The sequence below is a fragment of the Panicum hallii genome, chromosome 3, assembly GCF_002211085.1.
Source record: "Panicum hallii strain FIL2 chromosome 3, PHallii_v3.1, whole genome shotgun sequence".
In the NCBI taxonomy this organism is placed as follows: domain Eukaryota; kingdom Viridiplantae; phylum Streptophyta; class Magnoliopsida; order Poales; family Poaceae; genus Panicum; species Panicum hallii.
Window position 1 is genome coordinate 10,885,827 of NC_038044.1, and position 21,476 is coordinate 10,907,302.

Below are 21,476 nucleotides of genomic sequence, written 5' to 3' on the forward strand. Positions count from 1 at the left end.
TCTGCTTTGCTTTTAAGCCATTCGAATTTCGAAAAGGACCCGGGCCCTCTTCGAAGTTCCAAGTGAGCTGGTTCGGATTGCCCTCCCTGTATTCGTGAACGAAAATGGCCCAGCTCTGCTCAGCCTATGGCGACGTTTCGGCGAGGGAACAGTAGCGCGCACGACTTGTCTAGAGGTGCATCACATCGGCATACGGATTTGGCAGCGAAAAAAAGAGTGGTTCTGCTTGATTCGAGAGTGCAAGTTCAGCTCGCCATGGGCTCATGTCCTCGCAAACAGAGACAGAGACGGTCATGGGCTAATTGGGCCGCAGGACCATTGGGTGGGTTTCTTCACCTCAACTCGACTCGTTTGGGCTTTTTGGATATGTACCTTCTGCGAATTTTGAGCTCAATAGTTCGGCGCAGTAGAGTCAACGAGTGTGCAAAAACTCGAACACGAGAGGCAGACAGCTACTAGCTATTCCTTTTCGTTTTTCTTCCTTTCCAAGAGGAGAGATTGCGATAGCTATCGGAGACATCACAGTCCTTGATTACGACGTGCTCGTCTTTCCCCATCGTTCATTGAGTTGGTTAAATCCACCTTTGGGAGGCTCTCTGGTCTGAATGCTCAGAAGCTCTGGTCCAATTTACATTTTTTGGAGTTCAGTGAAAAGGTACACATGCGCTAGCTACGGCCGGCCTTTTGCGTTCCAACCAAAAGTCTCAAATCTCTCTCTCTCTCTGAAAAACATGTTTTTTCTATCAAACGTGAATACGTGATGCATAAAAGGCAAGGCCTGTCCCATCCCAATATCCCATCTCCTACGCAAAAGATGTGGGCATGTGGCAACTGCACAGAGGAATGACCCCATCCATTCACGGTCGCAGGTCCGAAGTCCGAACCAGCACGGTATACAAACGCAAGAAACACGCGCGCGAGAACAAGAATCTCCGATCAACCTGTCGTATCGCCGCCCACCCCCACCGCATCACGATCGAGCATCCACCTCCTCCGATCGGTAATCCGATCGACGCACGGGCAGAGTCGCTCGACGCGCCACGCCTCCTCGCGGCCGCGGGTGGTGCGCATCCACCGGCCGCCGCCACACGCGGCGCGAACGCTGCATCGTCGGCATCGGCGGCGGCTGCCGTTCCTGGTTCCCATATCCATCGTCCTGTATGTATCCGCAGCGCCGAAAGCCCCCGCGCCCGTTCACACCCACCGCGCCGCGGCGCGCGCGTGGGGAATGGCATGGCCGGGGCCGGGTCGATCGGTCCCGCTGCGCGCCGCGCCCACATGCTGCGGCGTGCATCCGCTGGATGCGCGCGGCACGGCGTGCCGGCCCCAGTTCAGCGCCAGGGCGGACCGGCGTGGCCCGCCCGTCGGGCCGGCACGGCCGGCCGGCGGCCGCCGCTGGGCCGGCGCCGTTTGGAGCTTGGAGGGAATGGCCGCAGCCCGCAGCGCGAGGCGGCAGCCGCGGTGCTGCGTGGCATACGACTGGCCGCTCCAGTTGTACGGTCGTGCGGCGTAGTGGCAACCATCTCCTTTGTCTCGTTGCAAGCTCGAGGAGTAATCAGGATTTCATTAACAAAAGGGAGCGGGAGGTGACACACTGACACGGCACGGATGGGGATAGCAAGTTCGGCTTTAGCTCATTGTTTTCTGTCAAACTGCTAGTGCCGAAATAAGAAGAGAAACAATCCAGACACCAACGTGTGCGCTTGAGGAAATATCTTGTCAATCAACGAGCTAATCGTGCGCAGCATAGTGTCTGCACGCTCCTGACCCGTGCCAAACCTCGTCTGCCCCGGCCGGTTCACGGCTAACACATCGTGCTAATTGGGGAAAAAAAAATATTCAAGCATGGAACAACCACGCAAGTTGTATGTACGGAGGAGCCATGTAATGATCACGGCGATGAAATTTGCGCCTGTCCTCTGCCGAAAAGGATCGCGAGTTGGGCAGAGGCAGATCCAATGATCCATCCATCGGTCGACAAGCCAAGCCGTGTACCGCCCCTTCTCCACGTGTACCGGCCGGGCAGCATTCACATGCCGGAACACGCGAGCGCGTCCGATATCCGGAGGCGTACGCGTGCGTACGTGGCATGGGCGAATATAATACGAATTGCAGCTAGGATTAAGAAATGGTCGAAGAAGAGGCCAGAATATACTAGTACACGGCAGCTATCAAATTTGGATACCAGTATTGTACTGTATACTTTAGTACGACGCACGGGCGCACAAGTTATTCCAAATAAATAAATGCAAGAGCCCCGTGTCTGTCTGTCTGTCTCTCTCTCTCTCTCTCTCTCCCGGCGGCGAAGACTTGCACAAGTTCAACGCTTCTCTCGCTCAGTCCCAGCCCTACCATAATCCCATTGCACACTTGACTAGCTCTCTTCGATCGCCATGTCTGCTGGAGCGGGAGCGGGAGGCCATGCTGGGGGCCTCTACGGGGATCCTGCCGCCGCTGACCACTTCGCCGCCTTCGACCACGACGACTTCTTCCAGAGATCGCCGTGCGCCGGGGAAGGCGGCGGCGGCGATGGGCTGATGACGCCGTACTCGAGCATCACGGACTACCTGCAGGGCTCCCTGGACCCCGCGGGGCTGGCCGCGCACCTCGACGCGCCGTGCCGGTCGGGCGATGACGCCGTGAAGCAGGGAATGGAGGCGGTGCCGGTGCGGTTGGTCCGGCATGACGGCCAGACCGGTGCGCCGGTCACGCCGAACTCGTCGGTGCTGTCGTCGTCCAGCTGCGAGGCAGGAGGTGCCGACGAGGAGCCGCGGCGCCGGCGCAAGGCAGGTAGGCCGGAGGAGGAGGAGGAAGAGGAGCAGGAGGAGATCGATGCTGATGAGGGATCTGCCGCCGATCGGAACTGCAAGCAGTAAGTCTACAATTTATTCTGGTGCAAAGGCAAAACTATTTGCACGATCTTCTTGTTGATTATATAACAATCGGAGTTAATTGATCAGAACATCATGGGAGCAAATAAAGAAGTTTCGTTTTAAGGGCTAGAGATCTTTCTCTTCTTTTTTTTCTGAGCAAAAAAGATCCTGTTGGTGTGTATACCGGCCGGTGTGAACATAAGGGCTTAGGGTTTGCTACCTAACTTGACCGACAAACAAGGTAGGCTCACTCCAATTGCATTAGAAAAAGCACGTGATCAGACAAGTTAGAGTAAACTGCACTTTCCCCCTGCATTCAATAATACTACAAGCCATTCAATTTTTGCGTGGTATTTATTCATCAAAATCAAGTTTTATTTGACCAGTGTATTCTTCTCACACGCTGTATCATCTGTGGCTGCAAAACTAGTGCATAGTTTATAAAAACACTTTGGAATTTGAATCTAGCTATGTATAATTTGACTAAGTACTACCTTCGTCTCAGAATATATAGCTATTTTTAGATTTTCTTCAAATCAAATATTTTAAAATTTGACCATAGATAATAAAAAAATTATAAAGATTGATAACATAAAAATAATATTAGTTTATTCATAATGAAACCAACTATTATAATATGTAATTTTTTCTATCTAAAAGTAATTATTTTTGGAGATACTATTGGTTAAAGATGAAAATATTTGACTTTGACCAAATCAAAAAGTTGTTTTATTTTAGGATGAAGGTAGTATTTTTTTTGGACAGAGCATTTGCCCCTCATCATTAATACTCACTGGCGGAACACAGTGGAGGCCAAGCTGGCTTCGGCCTCCCTTCCAATAAAAATTTCTCTCTTGCATGCCTCCATGCATATATACACACACATGCAAGTTGCTGTTTCAAATTAACCCCCTTTAGTTTAGCTCACGTTCCGCCATTGTTAATGCTCGTTCCGACGACTTTGTAGACTAGCTGACCACCGATGTCAATCATTTACTAATCATTTACTGCAGTTGGGAGTGTGACCTGTCGTCCTTGATGCATGTACAGCACACTGACCGTGTTCAATTCCTTCATTCATCAGGAGGGGCAAAGAGAAGAAGGCGAGAGGCGAGAAGAAGCCGCGGGAGCCCCGCGTGGCGTTCATGACCAAGAGCGAGGTCGACCACCTCGAGGACGGCTACCGGTGGCGCAAGTACGGCCAGAAGGCCGTGAAGAACAGCTCGTACCCGAGGAGCTACTACCGGTGCACGGCGGCGCGGTGCGGGGTGAAGAAGCGGGTGGAGCGCTCGCACCAGGACCCCTCCACGGTGATCACCACGTACGAGGGGCAGCACACGCACCCGAGCCCCGCGAGCCTCCTCATCAGGGGCGGCGGCGGGGCCTACGCGGCGCCGGCGCGGCTTGGCTTCCGCCCCGACCTGCGCGCGATGATCGACTACGCTCACGCCACGCGCGTGACGCCCGGGAGCTTGCTGCTACCTCCAGCCGCCGGCGGCCTGCTCCCGCCGACGCCGCGCCTTCTTCAGGAGCACCGCCGCTCTTCCTCGCATCTGGCTGCGTACGGCAGCGTGCTGGACCTCATTCCGTCGGAGATGGGCAGCGAGCATGCATGAGCATTGCTGATTTTTCCAGGCCGGCGTATATATATCTGTCATTTTAGTTGAATGCTTAATTAAATACTGAAATGAAGTGTTTCTCTTACTTTCTGAGGTGAGGCTTGAGTACAATGGAAACGCAAACTGAAATGAAATATCGCACGAATGGTTTCATATATAGGCGTATACCACCTGATCTTGGCTACTTCATTTCCGTTGGACTAATCAATTACTGCCTCATTCTAAATTTACTGGTCAATTTAGCTTTGTCTCAAATTAAACTTTGATCGAGTTCATCAAATTAGTTTCATTACATTCATCATGAATATTTATTTGGTATTTTCAAAATTAATATATCTTTGTTATACTAATGGTTAAAATTATAGCGTTTTGACTTGTAATGAAATTAAAGTGATCAATAATTTGAAACAATGTGACTACAAGATATAAGTTTCTTACATATCTTATCTTTAATTGCTTGATGCGCTGTAAAACATCCTTCATAACACCCTAATAAAGATGACACCATAAGAAAGTAGCCTAATCACAATTTGCTAAGAAGGGAGATATTTCTTTTGTTAATATTAAGAAGGGAGATATTTCTTTTGTTAATATTAAGTAGGTCTAGCCGCAAAAAAAAACTAAGTACAGATCGTCTTAATCTTGTTTATGGTAAAGCTCTGACTATCAATAGCAACATAGTTCGTTTTCACTATCATATTCTTTACAGATTGGCGAAATTTCATCTCGTAGATTGTGTCACACTGTCACCGTTCAAAACGACTTGTATAGTATTTCGGCGTCCTAGATGCAGCACAGTAGCACAAGCGCCGTCGACGTGTGCACATCCCCACCGTCAAAATCAAATACTTCCCCTGCTTGGCTTTGGGGTCCGCTGATCCGCTCCGGTCCGGTCAACAGAGCGCGCCCGCGCACCGGCACGCTTCCATGTGGGACCAGAAGTAATCGTCCACTGCGGAGCGGCGACCGTATACATTCCTCGGTGCGGTGGCGTCCGTCCCCCTCTGCTTCTCCGCGCTCCCTCGCTCGCCTCGTCTCTCTACCCGACTGCTGCCTCTGCCTCGGCGCCGAGGGGGAGTCGTCGTCGAAGGCGGCCAGGGAGCGCGGGGACGCCAGCAAAGGGGGCGCCAGAACGCGAGCCACGAGCTATTTCGGTGAGCGTCCCTCTCGTCTCCCCCCTTGCCTCCTCGGCTCCTCCCATGTCGAGCGGTCTTTTGCTTGCCCCATCTTAATTCGCTGCTGATTTCCCCGCGGTTCTGCCCGTCTCGCCGGTGATTTAGGATCCGTGTTTAGTATTTTGCGAGCGTATAGCACGTGGTTTCGTCTACTCGATAGTTCCTGCTCGAACGACGAATCGAACTGTCGCGTACAGCGTACTATTAGATTGGGTTTTTTTCACTTGTTGCTGCTAAATTGAAATCCCAACGACGTGGTTTGAGTGCCGGAGGGAGTGGGGAAAGGAAGGGCGTCTAGGGCCGCGCTGACCGGGTCTACCGGTTTCCGGAGACCAGAGTAACTTTGACTTGGAATGCTAGAAGAATCGCGCGTTTTGCCGTGGTCTTAGGGAGTTGGTTGTTCCAAGTCGCGAGGCGGTCTCCAGCAAAACTGCGCTAGTTTCTGCTCTGAATTCCTTGCCCGGTCTATAGCTAACTTGACAAAATAAGGGGAATGATGAATGTGTAGAGGATGCTAGGTTGGTTACTTGGTTGGGTGGCTCCCTAGTCACATCAAGGTCTGGTGCACCGCCCACCACAATCCATGGAGGATCATCGAGTAGCTGAGGCCCGAGGGATAAACATTTTCTAAACTCCTTTTCTTTTCCAAGATATTTCCTGATACGAACAGCCTTAAGCACTTCATTTTATTTTTTCTTATCATAGACTGTATATCACCTAATTTCTTTCAATGTACACAACAATAGTCCTGCTAAGATGGAATGAGTATGGTACATCAGATTTCAAAAGAATTAGGCCTTTTGTCAAAGATATTGCGCATAACGTTGAACTTACTTTTTTTACTTTTTCTTTTTTTAAAAAACATATAAGTTAAATATGTTCTTTCAAGTACCTCATCTGCCTTTAGCACGTAGATAGTTTACTAGTTCAAATCTTGACTAATTTGAAGTGATGTTTATGTCAGCAGTTTGTCTTTTTTCTACTGGAATTGCAGTTCTTTCAACATGCCTTTTGCAGTTGTCCATTAAGGAAGAATAGAATGTTAAAGAATGGACTGTTTAGGAACGCAGGAACCCCATTCAATTGGTATATCTACGGGACTTTTGGGAGATCATCATCATCAAAAGAGTACGTATGACCAAACATCAAGGGCAAGCCAGCAAAATGGTAAGCACAAATCCACTGTGTTGGTCTCAGGTTAATGTTTTCCGACTCCCAGAATCCTTCTTGGAGATCATATGAATCGTTACTCTATTGCTATGGAACTAAAATTATGTACTGTGGTTGCGCCAAAATAAAATGTTCCCAGAGAAATAAGGCCATGTAACAGAAATCATGCATATCCAATAAATTATTAATATGTGTCCCCTATTTTCATAAGCTACAATGCTACATTGATATTCACTGCAGGATGTTCCAGTAATGAAGCATCAAAACATAATATTGGAATCTCTGAAGTCCATTTCTCATGGGATGATTCTAGTGCAGCGATGACCAATTTACATCCACTCTTACCATGTGATTATGGATCATTGGTAATTACTTTTTTTTCATTTTTACTTCTTTTCATTGATTATGCAGTTTTTCATTTGCTATAGCCATATCCTCCTTTATTTTATTTACTTCCTGAAGTATACACCATTAAACCATGTGCGGTTTTCAGGTTCCTACACTGGCACCACGCTGCTCAGACTCTGAAACTGTGTTGTCACCTAATTGGAAACAGAATGATTCTCAGTCAAAAGCAATGTATCACAGTGGTGAAGGTTATCCCAATTCTGATTTTTCCATCCATAATGATTTTGATAGTCAAGTTTTTCTTGACCGTAATCTGTTTCGTATGTCGACAGAGCAATAATTTCATTTTGTTTCTGTCATTGCAGCAACAGATGACAACTCCGAGTTTCTTCAGCTAATTTTTAGTGACACTTACGAAGGGAACAGTTCAAGTGATCTGCAAATTTGGGATGTTTTGGACCTGTATTTCCCTGAAAGCTTTGCTGCTGTTCAATTCAATACTCTGACGGGTTTTGGAAATGATGATTGTACTTCTTATAATGAGTGTGTGGATGCTGCTGATATGGTAGAGATGAGCATTTCTCCCCCATCTCCAGACAGGGACACAGATGATGCTAATTGCAGGGTTCCAGTTGATTACACTAGCTTTTACCTTCAAAATAAACCACCAGATTCAGATAATGAGTGCAGCTCTGCCTCTTGCATCGTGACAGGATATCAATGTACTGATAATCAAGAACTACCTATAGGTCTTCTGAATTTAATGGACATTGGACCACCAGGCGATTCAGATGACTTATCCAGACCATCACTGACCACAAAAAACATCATGCTTGTGCTGGATCTTGACGGTAAGCTGACTTATCTTTAATTATGCAAACCTTCTAGTTTGAAAGGTCTCCAATCTCCAGTCTCATGATTTTTCTTTTTGGAGGGAAATTGTCCAATCATTTTAGGCCAGTTTGGATTCAATATTTTCTTTTTTCGTTTTGTTTAAACATTTTGAGCTAGAGAAGTAGAGGTTAGGATATAGCTTTATGTTGAATATCTGACCCAGATCTCTTTGACAAAATAAAGTCCATTTTAGTGGCTTCTTATCTGTCCCCTCGCTATGAGGTATTTTTGTGTCCTAAAACAGGCTGTCCTGAATCTGGCTGTGATCTCAGCGTTTTTAGTTTGGCAGCTAATCATTTTTAGTTTTAGCTAAAGCTGTGTAAATGTGTAATGTTCTAACCATTTCTCCTTTGCAGAAACCCTTGTCCATTCAAAGTTACAACCCTGTGATAATTTTGACTTCACCCTTCAAGTTTTCTTTAATATGGAAGATCATACAGTATACGTGAGGCAGAGGCCTCACCTCGAGATGTTCCTTCACCATGTTGCTCAGATGTTTGAGGTTGTCGTTTTCACAGCTAGTGAAAGTGTTTATGCTGAGCCTCTATTAGATAAACTCGACCCAGACCGGAAACTGATTTCACGCCGTTTTTACCGAGAATCTTGTACGTTTTCCAATGGTACCTACACGAAGGACCTAACGATTTTTGGAGTTGACTTGGCAAAAGTTGTGATAGTTGACAATACTCCACAGGTAAAATTTTACAATCAGATGTGAATGTATATTTCATCACCAAATGTGTTTCTGTTATCTAGTTTTTGACCACATGAATTCTGGTTTAAAACTGATTTCGTTAGACCTAAAGTTTCTGCTCTTCCATCTGTGCGGCTGTACATGCGGGTTGTAGTTTAGTTTCACCTGATTCTTTCTAAGATGTTTTACGTGGTGTTGGACCGTGCAAGCCTAACATTTTGTTCAGGTCTTCCAGCTACAGGTCGACAACGGCATACCCATAAAGAGCTGGTTTGACGACCCCGCAGATGTTGAGTTGATGGAACTGCTTCAATTCCTTGGGACCCTCGTCGACGCAAAGGATGTTCGACCAATCATCTCGAAGAACTTCAACAACAAAGGTGTGTTCGTTTCATAGGGTCTAAAACTTAGAGGTGTCACATCAAAGAGAATCTTATCATTTAGAAGTATTAAATAAAGTCTAATTATAAAACTAATTGCAGAACTCCAGGACTAATTCGCGAGACGAATCCAATGAGGTATATTAGTCCATGATTAGCGGATGATTACTGTAGCATCACTGTGGCAAATTATGGATTAATTAGACTCATTAAATTTGTCTCGCGAATTAGCATCCATCCGTGTAAAAAGTTTTATAAACAGATTTTATTTAATACTTCTAAATAGCAATATTCTCTTTGATGTGACGGGTCTAAAACTTTAGAGGGGAGGAAAGGAACACACCAAAAGTAAAGTTGCTCCCTCTTCGTTTGACAACCTCCATTTCTGCATCCAGGTCATTCTGGGTTCAGGTTATTCTTGGGTAATTAGGTATAGAATCTACACAGCGTTCATGAATCATGATATGTTAGTAGTTACAGATAGGATGGCATAAGCCATAGTCACTTCCATGCCATTGATGCATGGTTCCGTAGTTTCATGTATTGCAGAGCTACAGAAACTAAATTACGAGACATTAATTTGTGAATCCAATTTTGATTGCTCAACGATATCTCGTCATTCTAGCCGAAAGGTTTTCTGTGGATACAAATTAAACACCTTAAATTTCGACTTCGGACATATTCTGCTGCGAACTCTCTGTCATGAACACAGGAATGTTCCGAGGACCGGGATCCTGGCGGCACCACTCGACCTGCCGGCTTCTTGCGTCACTCGTCACGCCTACGGCCTACCCGCACTCCCGTCACAGCCGGTCTTTGCGTGGCCAGCCTCTCTCGGTTCAGGCCGTTGTCCTCGTCCTAGATTCCAAGTTGCTCCCGTCACTGCTTGTGGTTTTTTGCAGAAGAGGAAAGGGTCACAAGTTCGACGCGTTGCTGGACAAATCGCAGTTGCGGTTTACGTCTCGTGGACCATCCTGCCATGTGACCGCGGAGCCGCATTAAAAGCTGCGCCAACCCAGCATAGGAGTTCACTGCGACGCCCATACGATTGTGCGCACACAGACAGACTGACGAGCCGCATCTAGCAGCCGGACTAGCTCAGCTCAGCGTAGCTAGTCCCATGGCTCCGGCGAGTCCTCTGTTCGTCCTCGTCTTCCTCGCGGTAACCGCCCCGCTCTCGGCTGGTGCGGGGGCGGCACTGGTGTTCCCCGATGAAGCGCTCCCGACCAAGTCGGGCTACCTCCCCATCCCGCCCACCAACGCCTCGCTCTTCTTCGCCTTCTACGAGGCCACCCGCCCGCTCACGCCGCCCGCCTCCACGCCGCTCCTCCTCTGGCTGCAGGGCGGGCCCGGCTGCTCCGGCCTCGTGGGCAACTTCTTCGAGCTCGGCCCCTACTTCGTCAACCCCGACAGCGTCTCCCTCTCGCCCAACCCCTTCGCGTGGAACCGCCGCTTCGGGCTCCTCTTCATCGACAGCCCGCTCGGCACCGGCTTCAGCGCCGCGCCGTCCCCCGCCGACATCCCCACCAACCAGTCCGTCATCGCCGTGCACATCCTCGCCGCGCTGCAGTCGTTCCTCGCCCTCGATCCCAGCTTCCGCGCGCGGCCGTTCTTCCTCACCGGCGAGAGCTACGCCGGCAAGTACGTCCCCGCGGCGGGGGCGCACATCCTGGACGTGAACCCGACGCTGCCGGAGGCGCTCCGCGTCAACCTCCACGGCGTGGCCATCGGCAACGGGCTCACGCACCCCGTCGCGCAGGTCGCCACGCACGCGGACGCGGCCTACTTCTCGGGGCTCATCAACGCGCGGCAGAAGCGGGAGCTGGAGGCGCTGCAGGCGGAGGCGGTGGCGCTGACCCGCGCGGAACGGTGGCGCGAGGCGGCGGACGCGCGGGGCCGGGTGCTGTCGCGGCTGCAGAACATGACCGGCCTGGCCACGCTGTACGACGCGGCAAAGCAGCGGCCGTACCGGACGGACCCCGTGGGCGCGTTCCTGAACCGGGCGGAGGCCAAGGCGGCGCTGGGCGCGCGCGGGGACGTGGCGTGGGAGGAGTGCAGCGACGCGGTGGGCGCGGCGATGCACGCGGACGTGATGAGGAGCGTGGTGCCGCAGGTGGAGTCGCTGCTGCGGCGCACGCGCGTGCTGCTATACCAGGGCGTCCGCGACCTCAGGGACGGCGTTGTGTCGACGGAGGCGTGGCTCGGCGAGGTGCGCTGGGACGGGCTGCACGCTTTCCTCGACGCCGACCGCGCCGTGTGGCGGACGCGGGCCGATGGGGAGCTCGCGGGCTACGTGCAGCGGTCGGGCGCGCTCGCGCACGTGGTGGTGTATAGCGCAGGGCACCTCGTGCCGGCGGACAACGGGCTCGCGGCGCAGGAAATGATCGAGGACTGGGTGCTGGGCACGGGGCTGTTCGGGCGCCGCGGAGGCAACGGCAGGAGGCGCGCAGCCTGATGGTGCCCGGCGCCCGCTGGTGGAGCACGGACGAATATGATGGACGATTGCGTGGACGCGAAATGGTCTAGTGTAGTAGTACAATAAGGATTTTGATGTTTTTTTTACACAGATTTTGATGGGTTTTGTGGAACGGTGATACTAATGCAGATCGATTCTGATCCTGGCCGCCCATTCTAATCACGAGCAGTTCAGAAATCTTCCGCTACACTTCACGCCAAACTAAATTACTAGCACACCATTTTTCGGCAATATCAACAATTATTTTGGTAGGCCTGGGCCACCACGAGATAGGAACAATTCCTGCCGGGCTGTCGGGCTGACTCCTGTCTAGATATTCTGGTGCCAGCAGATAGGACAAGGGTGAGGTGGCCAGCTCGTTACATCGACAGCGTTGACGTTGCCGGACGTGCGATGGTGACGGCATGTGTTGTAAGCGCGGACTCGATCGGGAAAATGACGTCGATCTCTGTCCGCACTTCGCCTCTACGGCTTGGAATGGGGCCATTTGCTTGCTGCTTACACGAAACTTTCGGCCCGTTCTACGATTACCCCGTGACCTCGTGAAGGAATGAGAGCACCGATGGCTAGTTTTGCTCCACAGTATGGCACCTCTTCCATCCCTTTCTCCCCTCCTGGCACCACCTTCAAACGCACGCTGGTCGTGTCAAAAAAAAGGGTACGCTGGAGCTGCCCTAAGTTGCATTAATCATGTTTTCGATTCCGCAACCTACAAAATGGTAATTTTACAATGTAATACCTATATGTTTTTACAACATCACTCGTGCTTACTAGGATCCGCTATGCATGCGGGCCACAATGTAATTTTACATGCTGGGTTCGTTGGGAATCGCCAATGAAAATGTAAGCTCTACAATAGAATCCACAGGCAGGTCCACAAACTGTCAGTTCCAGAATGCAGCTTACGACGCGTTCAGCGAGAGAGCACCGGACGCAAATAGAAGGTTCCGCCGAGAGAACTGCCATTGCCAGAAATCAGTTAGTTCTTCAATTAGATTGCACATTCGAAAAAAGATTTTAAATTTAAGATGTTGAATAGATGGGAACTTTTCTCACCCGCAGGCTATAAACAGGAGTTGATTTTGTAGGGAGAGCTTTAAGCAACCTCAGTCGGTTAGCTGTACTGCCTTTGCTGTTTCAGAGAAAGAGGAAGGATTTTTTTGCAGTCAGAGTTAGAAGTATATATGCCCGAATGGACCAGTATCTTTTACATGTCAACCAACTTACGTGTCCTCCGTCTTCAGGGCCTTTGTGCTGGAAGCGACATCCCATAGTTTTACGGTACAGTCGGCTGATCCAGATGCAAGCAATGCCCCTTCACAGCTAAAACAATAGCAGGATATATTAAATAAGAAAATATTTCACTAGATCATTAACCAAGTAACGCTGCTTTAACTAAAATTAAACCAAATGCAGTACTACACGACATCACAGAACAGCACATCATGAATTGTCAATGAAAAAAAAAACATACATTTAAAATTGCAATGGAAACGATGCAAAAGGGATAATCTACAGCAGTGTTTTAATCTTTCCACATTATATATCTGATTGGAATTTGTTACAACTAATGACTATGTTCCTAGGAGTCAGTCTGCTCATTGAACTGGCTATGGGTGGCCGGACTGGCCAGCATATTAAGCCATGGTTTTAACTACAATGATCCCTTCTTTTTAAAAAGAGACTTGGGGTGCTACACTCAACTACAGAAGTTCAACAATTTGTATTGATTACCTGAAAGCAAGTGTCCACACACAAGAGCTGTGTCCTAGTAGTGGTGAAACACAGCGACCAGTAGATAGATCCCATATCATGATGGTTCCATCTTCATCTCCAGAGGCCATGTATCGTCCATCAGGTGACATTGCCAGTGATAAAACCATACTCCTATGACCAATAAACATCCGTATACAATCGCCCGACTGAACATCCCATAGTCTTACAGTTTTGTCGCTAGAACCGGTGGCTATGTAGTTACAGTTTACATGCCACTGGACACACTGTTAAGCAAATAATTTGCAAGCAAAAGAAAAAGGATCAGCTAAAACATGCTGGGTCTCAGCACAGAGCAATGATAAAACAAGCGGATATCCTAACATAAAAAGGACTAAAAACACCGAGCATTTCATTTAGCCGAACCATACATTTTCGAATTATATGAAATTATTAGACCAGAAGTTCACTTACATCAACATCGGAAAGATGCCCAGCCATTATCCGCAAAGGCTGAATTCTTTCCATTGACCAGATTCTAGCAGTCCTGTCATGTGAAGCACTAGCAAAGTAATGGCCAACCGGGCTGAACTGTCAAAAAAGTAAACAAATAAGGTATCAATATAACACATAGTTATGCATTAAAAATGTTTACAAATGCAAGATCAACATCATCAATGGTTATCACATACTTGGACATCCCAAACTGGGTAGTTGTGTCCTTTGTAACAGACAAGATTCGCGTTCAGCTTGGTACTCCAAAGTCTAACTGTAACAAATAAAAAGTAAGGATAAAACGTTAGTTATAAATATTAAGAATGAAAGGATTTACTACAGAAGTAAAATAATGATGTCTAGATGTCTTACTTGTTGAATCTGAAGATGATGACAAGAGAAAATCGCTAAACGGGCTAAAGGCCGCTGAATAAACTGGTCCAGAATGACCTTGGAATAGTGTATAAGGTCTTTTCCCCTCATCTATTGTTGACATGCGTTCACCCTGGGAAGATCCATTCTCCCCCTGTGAACTAGCTGAAATTAAAGTTTTCCGAATTAGCAAAAAACCATCAGTATTTAATTGGAAATATTTGAATGTCCTTCAGGCTTTGGAGATGAAGAATGCCAGGTAGTTGAGAATTGTAACACATTGTACACTATCAAGTCTGAACCAAAGATAATATTGCAGTGGGCGGAGAAGAATTTTAAAAGACTGCCACACATGCATTATTTCTAACTTAAAACTTTTCATCATGGAGAATGCCCGAATTTCATTACTTCAGAACCAACGAAATTACAGTCTTACAAGCATAGTTTTCAGCGTACATCCAACCAGAAAAGCAACAAACTCCACAAAGACGAAACGCATAAACAGCAATCGACACCATCTTAACAAAGAAAAGCAAGTAAATGGGGCTTAGTTTCTAACTTGAACTCAAGGCAATATATCAACCATGATTTTGGCCTAAACTATGCAAAAATGCAAGTAGTTCAGCACAGCAAGCATTGTAATACAGAATAGAATGATTGGCTAGGAATGAAAAGGGCTAATTACATGTTTTTGCTGCTTGACCAATCTTTGACATATCCCAAACCTGGTGAAAATAAAGGAAATTTTACCAACAAAAAATACATATAGCATCGCGAAGAAGACATGGTCTTTTGACCTGAACGAACTGACCTTCACCGACGAATCAGAAAACCCACCCACAACCAAAGATCCATCGTGTGATATTGATGAGCAGTTTAATCTATGTTCCATGGGATGATACTCAGCCAGAGTATTAACAGAGAAGTTGTAAATTGTGAATATCAGTTATAGTTACCCATTATGTGTATTGAGGAATGTGTAGAAGCTAACAGACGGTAATGCCACACTATTCAATTGTGCACGGTTTCGCAGATCCTCAAGAATCGATTGTTCAACTTCAACAGGCCTGAAACAAATACATAAAGATTTCTCATACTCATATACGTCAAGGTTGATTACTATCACGAGAGCCTTGATATTTGGCCCTTGAACTATCACGAGAGCCCGATTTTGGTCCGCAAAATTTTAATACCAGACAACTTCGACCTTCAAACTATTCGAACCAGATATTTTAGACCCTTCAACCTATTTGAAGCCGGTTCTCATTGTAATCATGAAGGACTCAGAAACATACGTTGTTGGCAGAGTTAGCTCTGGTTTCACACGAGGTGCCACAGAAGCCATGCTTGTTTCAGTTCTGACGTTTTTTCCGGTTGCACCTACAAGCTTATCCTTTTTGCTCTTCTTAAGAGAAGCACCTTGCTTTCCACCTTCTGCGTTTCTTTTCTGTGGCAAAATATAATGAAAAAAATCTTATGACCAAGAACAAGGAAACATGAACTGCAAAGACAACAAAATTCTTATGACCAGGAACACAGGTATGCATGTGAATCCAAACAATGAGCATTTGCTATCAGCTACAGCCTACAGATAGCGCGCGCGCGCGCGGGGGGGGGGGGGGGGGGGGGAGGTGGGACATTCTCAGATACACGTGGGTAAAAGGAAGGCTGACATGTAGAATACATGATGTAAGAAGATTCTGATATCACAAAAGATGAAAGTGTTCCTTGCCTTGTTATCTTCTGTGTCAGCATCCTTGCTTTCAGCTTCAACTTTATCAGATTCTGCTAGTGCCTTCTCCATTCGCTCTTCAACAGAATCTTCAAGCAACTGCAACACAGGACTTGAATTAAAGAAGTGCAAGAGAGCATATTGGACCGAAGAAATTGGAAACATATCAAATGCAAACTGTTTAATCTGCAATGTTGTCCTAGCTTAAGTGGAAAGCAGCCTGGCTGATGCATAACATACCCCCCAATGCACTTCCTTCTGATTTATCTGCTTTGCCAAGTCCTTACTTGTTCCAATCAGAGCAACAACGTCCGCATCATCAGAAATTAACAAGGGCTGTCCAGGAGATACTGCCAATGTAGCATCAATAAAAGTAGTAGAGAAGATTCTCAGAAGTGAAAATTTACAACCACAATACATATGAATACTTATTTCAAACATATCATGAAATCATATTCGTACCTTCAAAAGTTATGTGCTCATTGATTACCCCAAGCACAACTAGAGCTTGTGTTTTTTGGATATACTGGAGAAGTAATTCATATGAATACTGCAATTAAAAATAAGAACGAAAATTTAGTTGGAGCTGCTGATTTATTAATTCCAAATAGCAACATCGAATCTTCCAAGATAACATATCATGACAGCTATCTAGGAATGCAGCAAAAAAAAGATATAGAATAATGTGCTGTACTGTTGCTACAACACAAAAATGTGAAAGCTTCAGTTGAGAACATTGAACTTGTTATTGCCTATAAAATCCATAACATGCATCGGCTAGAACTCCCAAAATAATAGTAGTACGCTGTAACTATATTACTGTCCAATAGAGATACTGGATGAAATGACACTTCCATTTTGAACAACATCAGATTAAGCAACAGATACAGAAGGAAGAACAGAAACAGACTCTAAGGTGCCATTCCCCAGTGTCTACGGTCATCAGCCATTTCCATGACGGCGTAAACACCACTGGGAGGATGGACAGGTGTAGTCAGCTGCCAGGAATGAGAGACTGGATCATAGACCAGAGGGATGAGGGTGCGTTTGGCAACTGAATGGGAAGAGGCATGGGAATTAGCGGTGGGAGTTGATTGAGGGAATTAACTTGGGAGTTTGATTTTTAGTCACATTCCCTTGTTTGGTTCGTGAAGGGAATTAAGAGAGGGAGTTGGAGAGGGAATTCATATCCTTTGTTTGGTATGTGGATTTTAACGTGGGAAATCATATCATAATTCATGATGAAAGGTTAAGATTATTCGTTTTCATTGTAAAGCACAATTCCCTCCCAATTACCACCCCTCCCAATGGGAAGAGATCGGCGGGAATTGGGCCTCTAAACTCCCTTTCCCCATCCAACGTGAACTCCCCCTCCCACGAAACAAACAAGAGAATTTTAGTCTCATATCTCTGAACTCCCATTCCCTTGCACCAATTACCCCAAACCAAACGAGCCGTGAAGACAAGAGGGGAACTAGACCGATCGCTCTTCCTTCCTTGATAGATACATCTCCTCTCTTTATATAGAGGAAACTTGCCTCCTAAATAAACCGAGGGAGACAATCTAACTCTAACAAACCATACCTAAAAGATAGCACCCTCGAACTTCCTAATCTCTAGTTAAACTAATCCTATCTCCTGTTGTACATGAGGGACGGCTGGTCCACGGTCATCGGTCATGCTGGCTTATGACCCCCTTGATCCATGCTCATAAGACTACACTTAACAATATGTAGGTTTGAAATTAAAATTAAAGTAGGCTATGATAAAGCTTTTTATGATTATTTTATGTAGTGCAATCATTTTGCAACCAATCTAAGTAAAGCATTGTGGTAAACTAAAAGGCACAATTCAAAAGGATATATTATTAGTAATGCAGTTACCTCGCATAATTTAATTTTAAATTTATTTTGCCTTAAAGCTCGGGCCAGTTCCATTTCCTGAAAATTATGGTAAGCAGAAGATAAATGCACAGTTCCAGAATCTTAAGAAGGCACAATCAACTAGACAAAACAAGAACCCATTCACAACATAATGGTACGAAATAACGGAAAGCTAAATAACCTCCAGATGTGAAGGAGAGAGGACGCCTTCCAGCTTCTGAAGATCCCTTGAATGCATTACTTCATGATCTTCCCGAAACATATGGAAAAATGACCGAGCTGCAGGATATAATATCAAAGAAAGAAATCCTCTGAATAAACTAAGGTAAATAACAAAAACAGGGCAATATATCCAATTATATCTAACCATTACAAATACCTTCCTGCATATGTCCCTCTGCCACTAGATCCATGAAGCAATGGATAAAAACTGGGTAAAGGACACGAAGTAATTCATGCTGCACACACACAAAAAGAGAGAACTAAGAAACATGAATTATATTGCCAGATTTAAGAACAGAATGGTGCAACACAGGTAAAAAGAATCATATTGAGATAGTAAATAGTTGGCCTACCACAAGCATTAAGACCAGAACAGTGCATCACAAGAAAAGAAATCATACTGAGATAGTAAATAGTCTGACTACCACAAGAAACCACCCTTTTGACAAACTAAAATAGCATAACTTGTCAAGTGCATAACCATGCTTATATGAACAGATTGTGATTAGTAGGAGGTCAGCAGTATAAATTCGTGGCATAGGGCACAAAGGCAATTCAATAAAATACAGTACCTAAAGCTAACAAAAACAAATGAGCAGTTTGGGTACAAGGTATCATATGCCTCAATGATTATGAAAAAATAATCACATTTACTAGAGATGTGAGCGTGAAGTACAATCAATCTATAAGCAATGCACCTTGTATTGATCAAGAGAACTATATGCCCATGTTCTTAGTCTACTATATCCATCATGGTATCTTCCCGGATCATTGTCAGATCTGTAATTGAAGAAATATAAGCAATCAAAAGATAGTATAAGGTAAGATCACAAGAGAAAACACAACCTGAATCTGCATATACTAATGGAGTAGAAAAGTATGTGTACACAGACACAACAAAACAAACTGAACTTTGATTATTACAATATCGATCAAGCACCATTGAATATTGACAAAGCACCACTGAACCAACAAAGCAGACTGCTTCACCAATTCTCACATGCTAGTAGCCCAGAAAATGCAGTTCTCCAAATAGCTACAGACAGCAGCCTTTATCAATTGGATGTCAACGAAATTTCAGGCAGAGATTTGAACATTGAATTTGCTGTTACCTATCCCTTCCCTTCCCTTCCCTCCACAAAATGGTAGTCCTAACACCTAAGCAACAGGTAGCCCATGGCTCCATCTCCAAATAACAAATATTAGATATGTGAGTGAAAAAAACCCTAAGAAACCTGCATGTAATCATATCAAGAGGGAGAGTAGAATTGTATGATTAGAACACAGCACAGCACACACTTCCTTCTTAGATAAAAAGGAACAGCGTATCCACCAACTCCATAAGTAAAAAGTTCAATCAGGGTTTCTACCATGCTTTGCATGAACAATTGCATTTATTGCAGGTGGCAACCGCTTAGAGCTTTGGATCACCATGGAAAACTGAATTGCCAAAAGTTTGCAAGCTTAACTCCACAACATGAGTGCCAATTCCTCCTACTCGACTCTCTAAGCTAATTTTAACTCAGAGACGAGAAAGTAGAGAACAATTCACATCCAAGCAAGCAAACTAGTCAAATTAACAGTCGAGCGAGAGAGCCGAGGTTATACACTCCGAGCACACAAAAAAAAAATATAAGCACCAATTCTACTTCACTCGAACAAATTATACAAAGTCCACTAGGTTTCCTCGTGCCGGAAGCAACCGCCACTGGCCGAGATGACCAGGTCCGAACTAGGGACCCTAGCATGGGAATCGAGCGAACCTACCTGGCAAGCGTGATGTCGGAGACGGCAGAGGTGGAGAGGCGGTTGCGCTCCTCCTGCAGCGCAAGCTCGGTGAGGCGGAACCCCTTGCGCTGCAGGTACTGCTGCACTTTCTTCTCCATCTCCTCGTCCTCCATTGCCGCCGCCAGCGCCAAGGGGGCGAGCTGAGCCGGTAGGGTTTAGGGGGTGCTGGATCTCTCGAGTGCGCGCGGGTCGCGGGCGCATGAGGGAGGAGAGGGGCTGGCCGGCGAGGCGTGGGAGTGAGGCCGCGCGGCGGCGACGGTGAGCTGCGAGTGTTGCGCCCGATGTCGTGGCGAGCGGACCTGGCAACGAGCGGCGCAGGCCGACGGCGGCACGACGGACGAGCGGACGCGACGGAGAGAGAAGGGTTCGGACTTCATGTTGTTTTGGGCTTTTGGCCCGTCTGGGATGGGCTTCGGTGTGGAATGGCCGCGTTGAGATGGGTCAAAATGGTTTGCGGCCCTTCCTCATGTTATGCCTCTCTTTTTTCTTAAAAAAAACTCACGTTATGCCTCTTTTTTTTCTTTGAAAAATAACTCACGTTATGCCTCAGTTGAACATCTGAGCATGCAAAAAATTTTCTACTAGGCATACTTGTTCCAGAACAGAAATTGATTTCGCACTGTTCTTCCATGGATCTTGTACGTTTTCTAATGAAGGGCCTAACAGTGTTTGGAGATGCCTTGGCAAAAAGTAGCAATAATTGACATTTGATAATACCCCATAGGTAGTTTTCACTATCAGAAGTGAATTTATATATATTTTGATCACCATTTCAACGGGGGAAACATCATAGCCAAATGAGTTCTGGTTTGAAACTGATTTCGCTAGACCTAAAGTTTCTGCTCTTCCATGTGCGCGGCTGTTAGGCTGTGGATGTTGATTGTATTTTCTTTTGCCTTATTTTTGTAAGTGATGAATAAACACATTTTCTTCAGGTCTTCCAGCTACAAGTGGAATGCGCTATACCCATAAAGCAAGGGCTGGTTAATGACCCCACAGATGTTGAGTTGATGCGACTGCCTCCATTCCATGTGGTCCTCGTCAATGCAGAGGATATTAGACCAATAACCTCAAAGACCTTCAACAACAAACCACAATACGTAGGATCAGATCAGATAAAAAGTTTGCTCCCCGTTGGTTTTATTTAATATTTTCAATTTAATTTATAACATACTGGAGTCATGTCGCTAGTGAGTAATTAGGCGTAGAATCTACACACAGTGTTGATGGTATGTGTTGGTAGTTACAGGGGCATAAGCCATAGTCATTAGTCGCTGTCATGGTTTTTCCTGAATCTAAAAAAAATTGGTGTCGCATGGCTCCATAGTTTCATGTATCGCAGAGCTATGTAGTTTAGACAGAGACTGAATTACGAGACCTAGCTAATGTCCTGAATCCAATTTTGATTAATCAGCACTATCTTGTTAATCTATTAGAAAGGTTTTCTGTGGATATATCAGAAAATCAACATTATTATCTCGTGATTTCTGTGTAGTACTAAATCAGAGGAAAAGGCAGCATGAAAACGGAAACGAGCGGCTCCTCCGCAGGCATCTACTGAGTCTAGCACAAGTCCCTCGATCAAGCTTCACCATCGTCGTCGAAGTAGGCCTTGTTTAGATTGCAAAAAATTTGTAACAGT

At 46.1% G+C, this 21,476-nt stretch overlaps 4 protein-coding genes across 10 annotated transcripts; 3 read left to right on the forward strand and 1 right to left on the reverse strand.

Annotated features, from left to right (window-relative positions):
* The first annotated feature begins 2,151 nt into the window (after window positions 1-2,151).
* LOC112884236 (WRKY transcription factor 28-like) lies at window positions 2,152-4,647 on the forward strand. The gene is made up of 2 exons (XM_025949609.1): window positions 2,152-2,872; window positions 3,958-4,647. The coding sequence occupies exons 1-2, from the start codon at window positions 2,394-2,396 to the stop codon at window positions 4,487-4,489; spliced, it is 1,011 nt and encodes a 336-aa protein (XP_025805394.1). The 5' UTR covers window positions 2,152-2,393; the 3' UTR covers window positions 4,490-4,647.
* Window positions 4,648-5,459: 812 nt separating this feature from the next.
* LOC112883904 lies at window positions 5,460-20,837 on the forward strand. Of its 5 annotated transcripts, none has more exons than XM_025949173.1 (8): window positions 5,460-5,646; window positions 6,730-6,834; window positions 7,078-7,202; window positions 7,331-7,433; window positions 7,551-8,036; window positions 8,436-8,773; window positions 9,000-9,153; window positions 20,770-20,837. In XM_025949173.1, the coding sequence occupies exons 3-8, from the start codon at window positions 7,158-7,160 to the stop codon at window positions 20,820-20,822; spliced, it is 1,179 nt and encodes a 392-aa protein (XP_025804958.1). In that variant the 5' UTR covers window positions 5,460-5,646; window positions 6,730-6,834; window positions 7,078-7,157; the 3' UTR covers window positions 20,823-20,837. The 5 variants fall into 5 exon arrangements, with proteins under 5 accessions (XP_025804958.1, XP_025804954.1, XP_025804953.1 ...); XM_025949169.1 differs by having other exon boundaries at window positions 5,489-5,646; window positions 6,685-6,834; XM_025949168.1 differs by having other exon boundaries at window positions 5,490-5,646; window positions 6,662-6,834.
* Window positions 9,343-11,806, forward strand: LOC112883905 (serine carboxypeptidase-like 50). The gene has a single exon (XM_025949174.1). It carries the CDS (start codon window positions 10,274-10,276, stop codon window positions 11,606-11,608), a length of 1,335 nt encoding a protein of 444 aa, XP_025804959.1. The 5' UTR covers window positions 9,343-10,273; the 3' UTR covers window positions 11,609-11,806.
* Window positions 12,276-20,188, reverse strand: LOC112883902 (transcription initiation factor TFIID subunit 5). Of its 3 annotated transcripts, none has more exons than XM_025949166.1 (19): window positions 19,814-20,188; window positions 18,745-18,826; window positions 18,204-18,282; window positions 18,006-18,103; window positions 17,825-17,881; window positions 16,404-16,491; window positions 16,182-16,291; window positions 15,942-16,040; window positions 15,505-15,656; window positions 15,166-15,276; window positions 15,021-15,090; window positions 14,895-14,934; window positions 14,210-14,374; window positions 14,035-14,111; window positions 13,817-13,933; window positions 13,364-13,629; window positions 12,857-12,952; window positions 12,686-12,761; window positions 12,276-12,588 (listed from the first exon to the last, which is right to left on the reverse strand). In XM_025949166.1, the coding sequence occupies exons 1-19, from the start codon at window positions 19,945-19,947 to the stop codon at window positions 12,532-12,534; spliced, it is 1,974 nt and encodes a 657-aa protein (XP_025804951.1). In that variant the 5' UTR covers window positions 19,948-20,188; the 3' UTR covers window positions 12,276-12,531. The 3 variants fall into 3 exon arrangements, with proteins under 3 accessions (XP_025804951.1, XP_025804950.1, XP_025804952.1); XM_025949165.1 differs by having other exon boundaries at window positions 18,192-18,282; XM_025949167.1 differs by lacking the exon at window positions 19,814-20,188 and adding an exon at window positions 18,971-18,989 and having other exon boundaries at window positions 18,192-18,282.
* Window positions 20,838-21,476: the final 639 nt, after the last annotated feature.

What these genes read in the sequence shown, in the direction of transcription:
- LOC112884236 (XM_025949609.1), top strand. Translation starts at nt 2,394, where the DNA reads ATGTCTGCTGGAGCGGGAGCGGGAGGCCATGCTGGGGGCCTCTACGGG. An exon ending in GCCGATCGGAACTGCAAGCA is followed by an intron (nt 2,873 to 3,957) that starts GTAAGTCTACAA and finishes TTCATTCATCAG; the next exon opens with GAGGGGCAAAGAGAAGAAGG.
- LOC112883904 (XM_025949169.1), top strand. Translation starts at nt 6,717, where the DNA reads ATGGACTGTTTAGGAACGCAGGAACCCCATTCAATTGGTATATCTACG. An exon ending in AAGGGCAAGCCAGCAAAATG is followed by an intron (nt 6,835 to 7,077) that starts GTAAGCACAAAT and finishes TATTCACTGCAG; the next exon opens with GATGTTCCAGTAATGAAGCA. An exon ending in GAAGAACTTCAACAACAAAG is followed by an intron (nt 9,154 to 20,769) that starts GTGTGTTCGTTT and finishes CATTTTCTTCAG; the next exon opens with GTCTTCCAGCTACAAGTGGA.
- LOC112883905 (XM_025949174.1), top strand. Translation starts at nt 10,274, where the DNA reads ATGGCTCCGGCGAGTCCTCTGTTCGTCCTCGTCTTCCTCGCGGTAACC.
- LOC112883902 (XM_025949165.1), bottom strand. Translation starts at nt 19,947, where the DNA reads ATGGAGGACGAGGAGATGGAGAAGAAAGTGCAGCAGTACCTGCAGCGC. An exon ending in TTAAAATTAAATTATGCGAG is followed by an intron (nt 16,492 to 17,824) that starts GTAACTGCATTA and finishes TTTTAATTGCAG; the next exon opens with TATTCATATGAATTACTTCT. An exon ending in TTCCTCAATACACATAATGG is followed by an intron (nt 15,091 to 15,165) that starts GTAACTATAACT and finishes CATGGAACATAG; the next exon opens with ATTAAACTGCTCATCAATAT.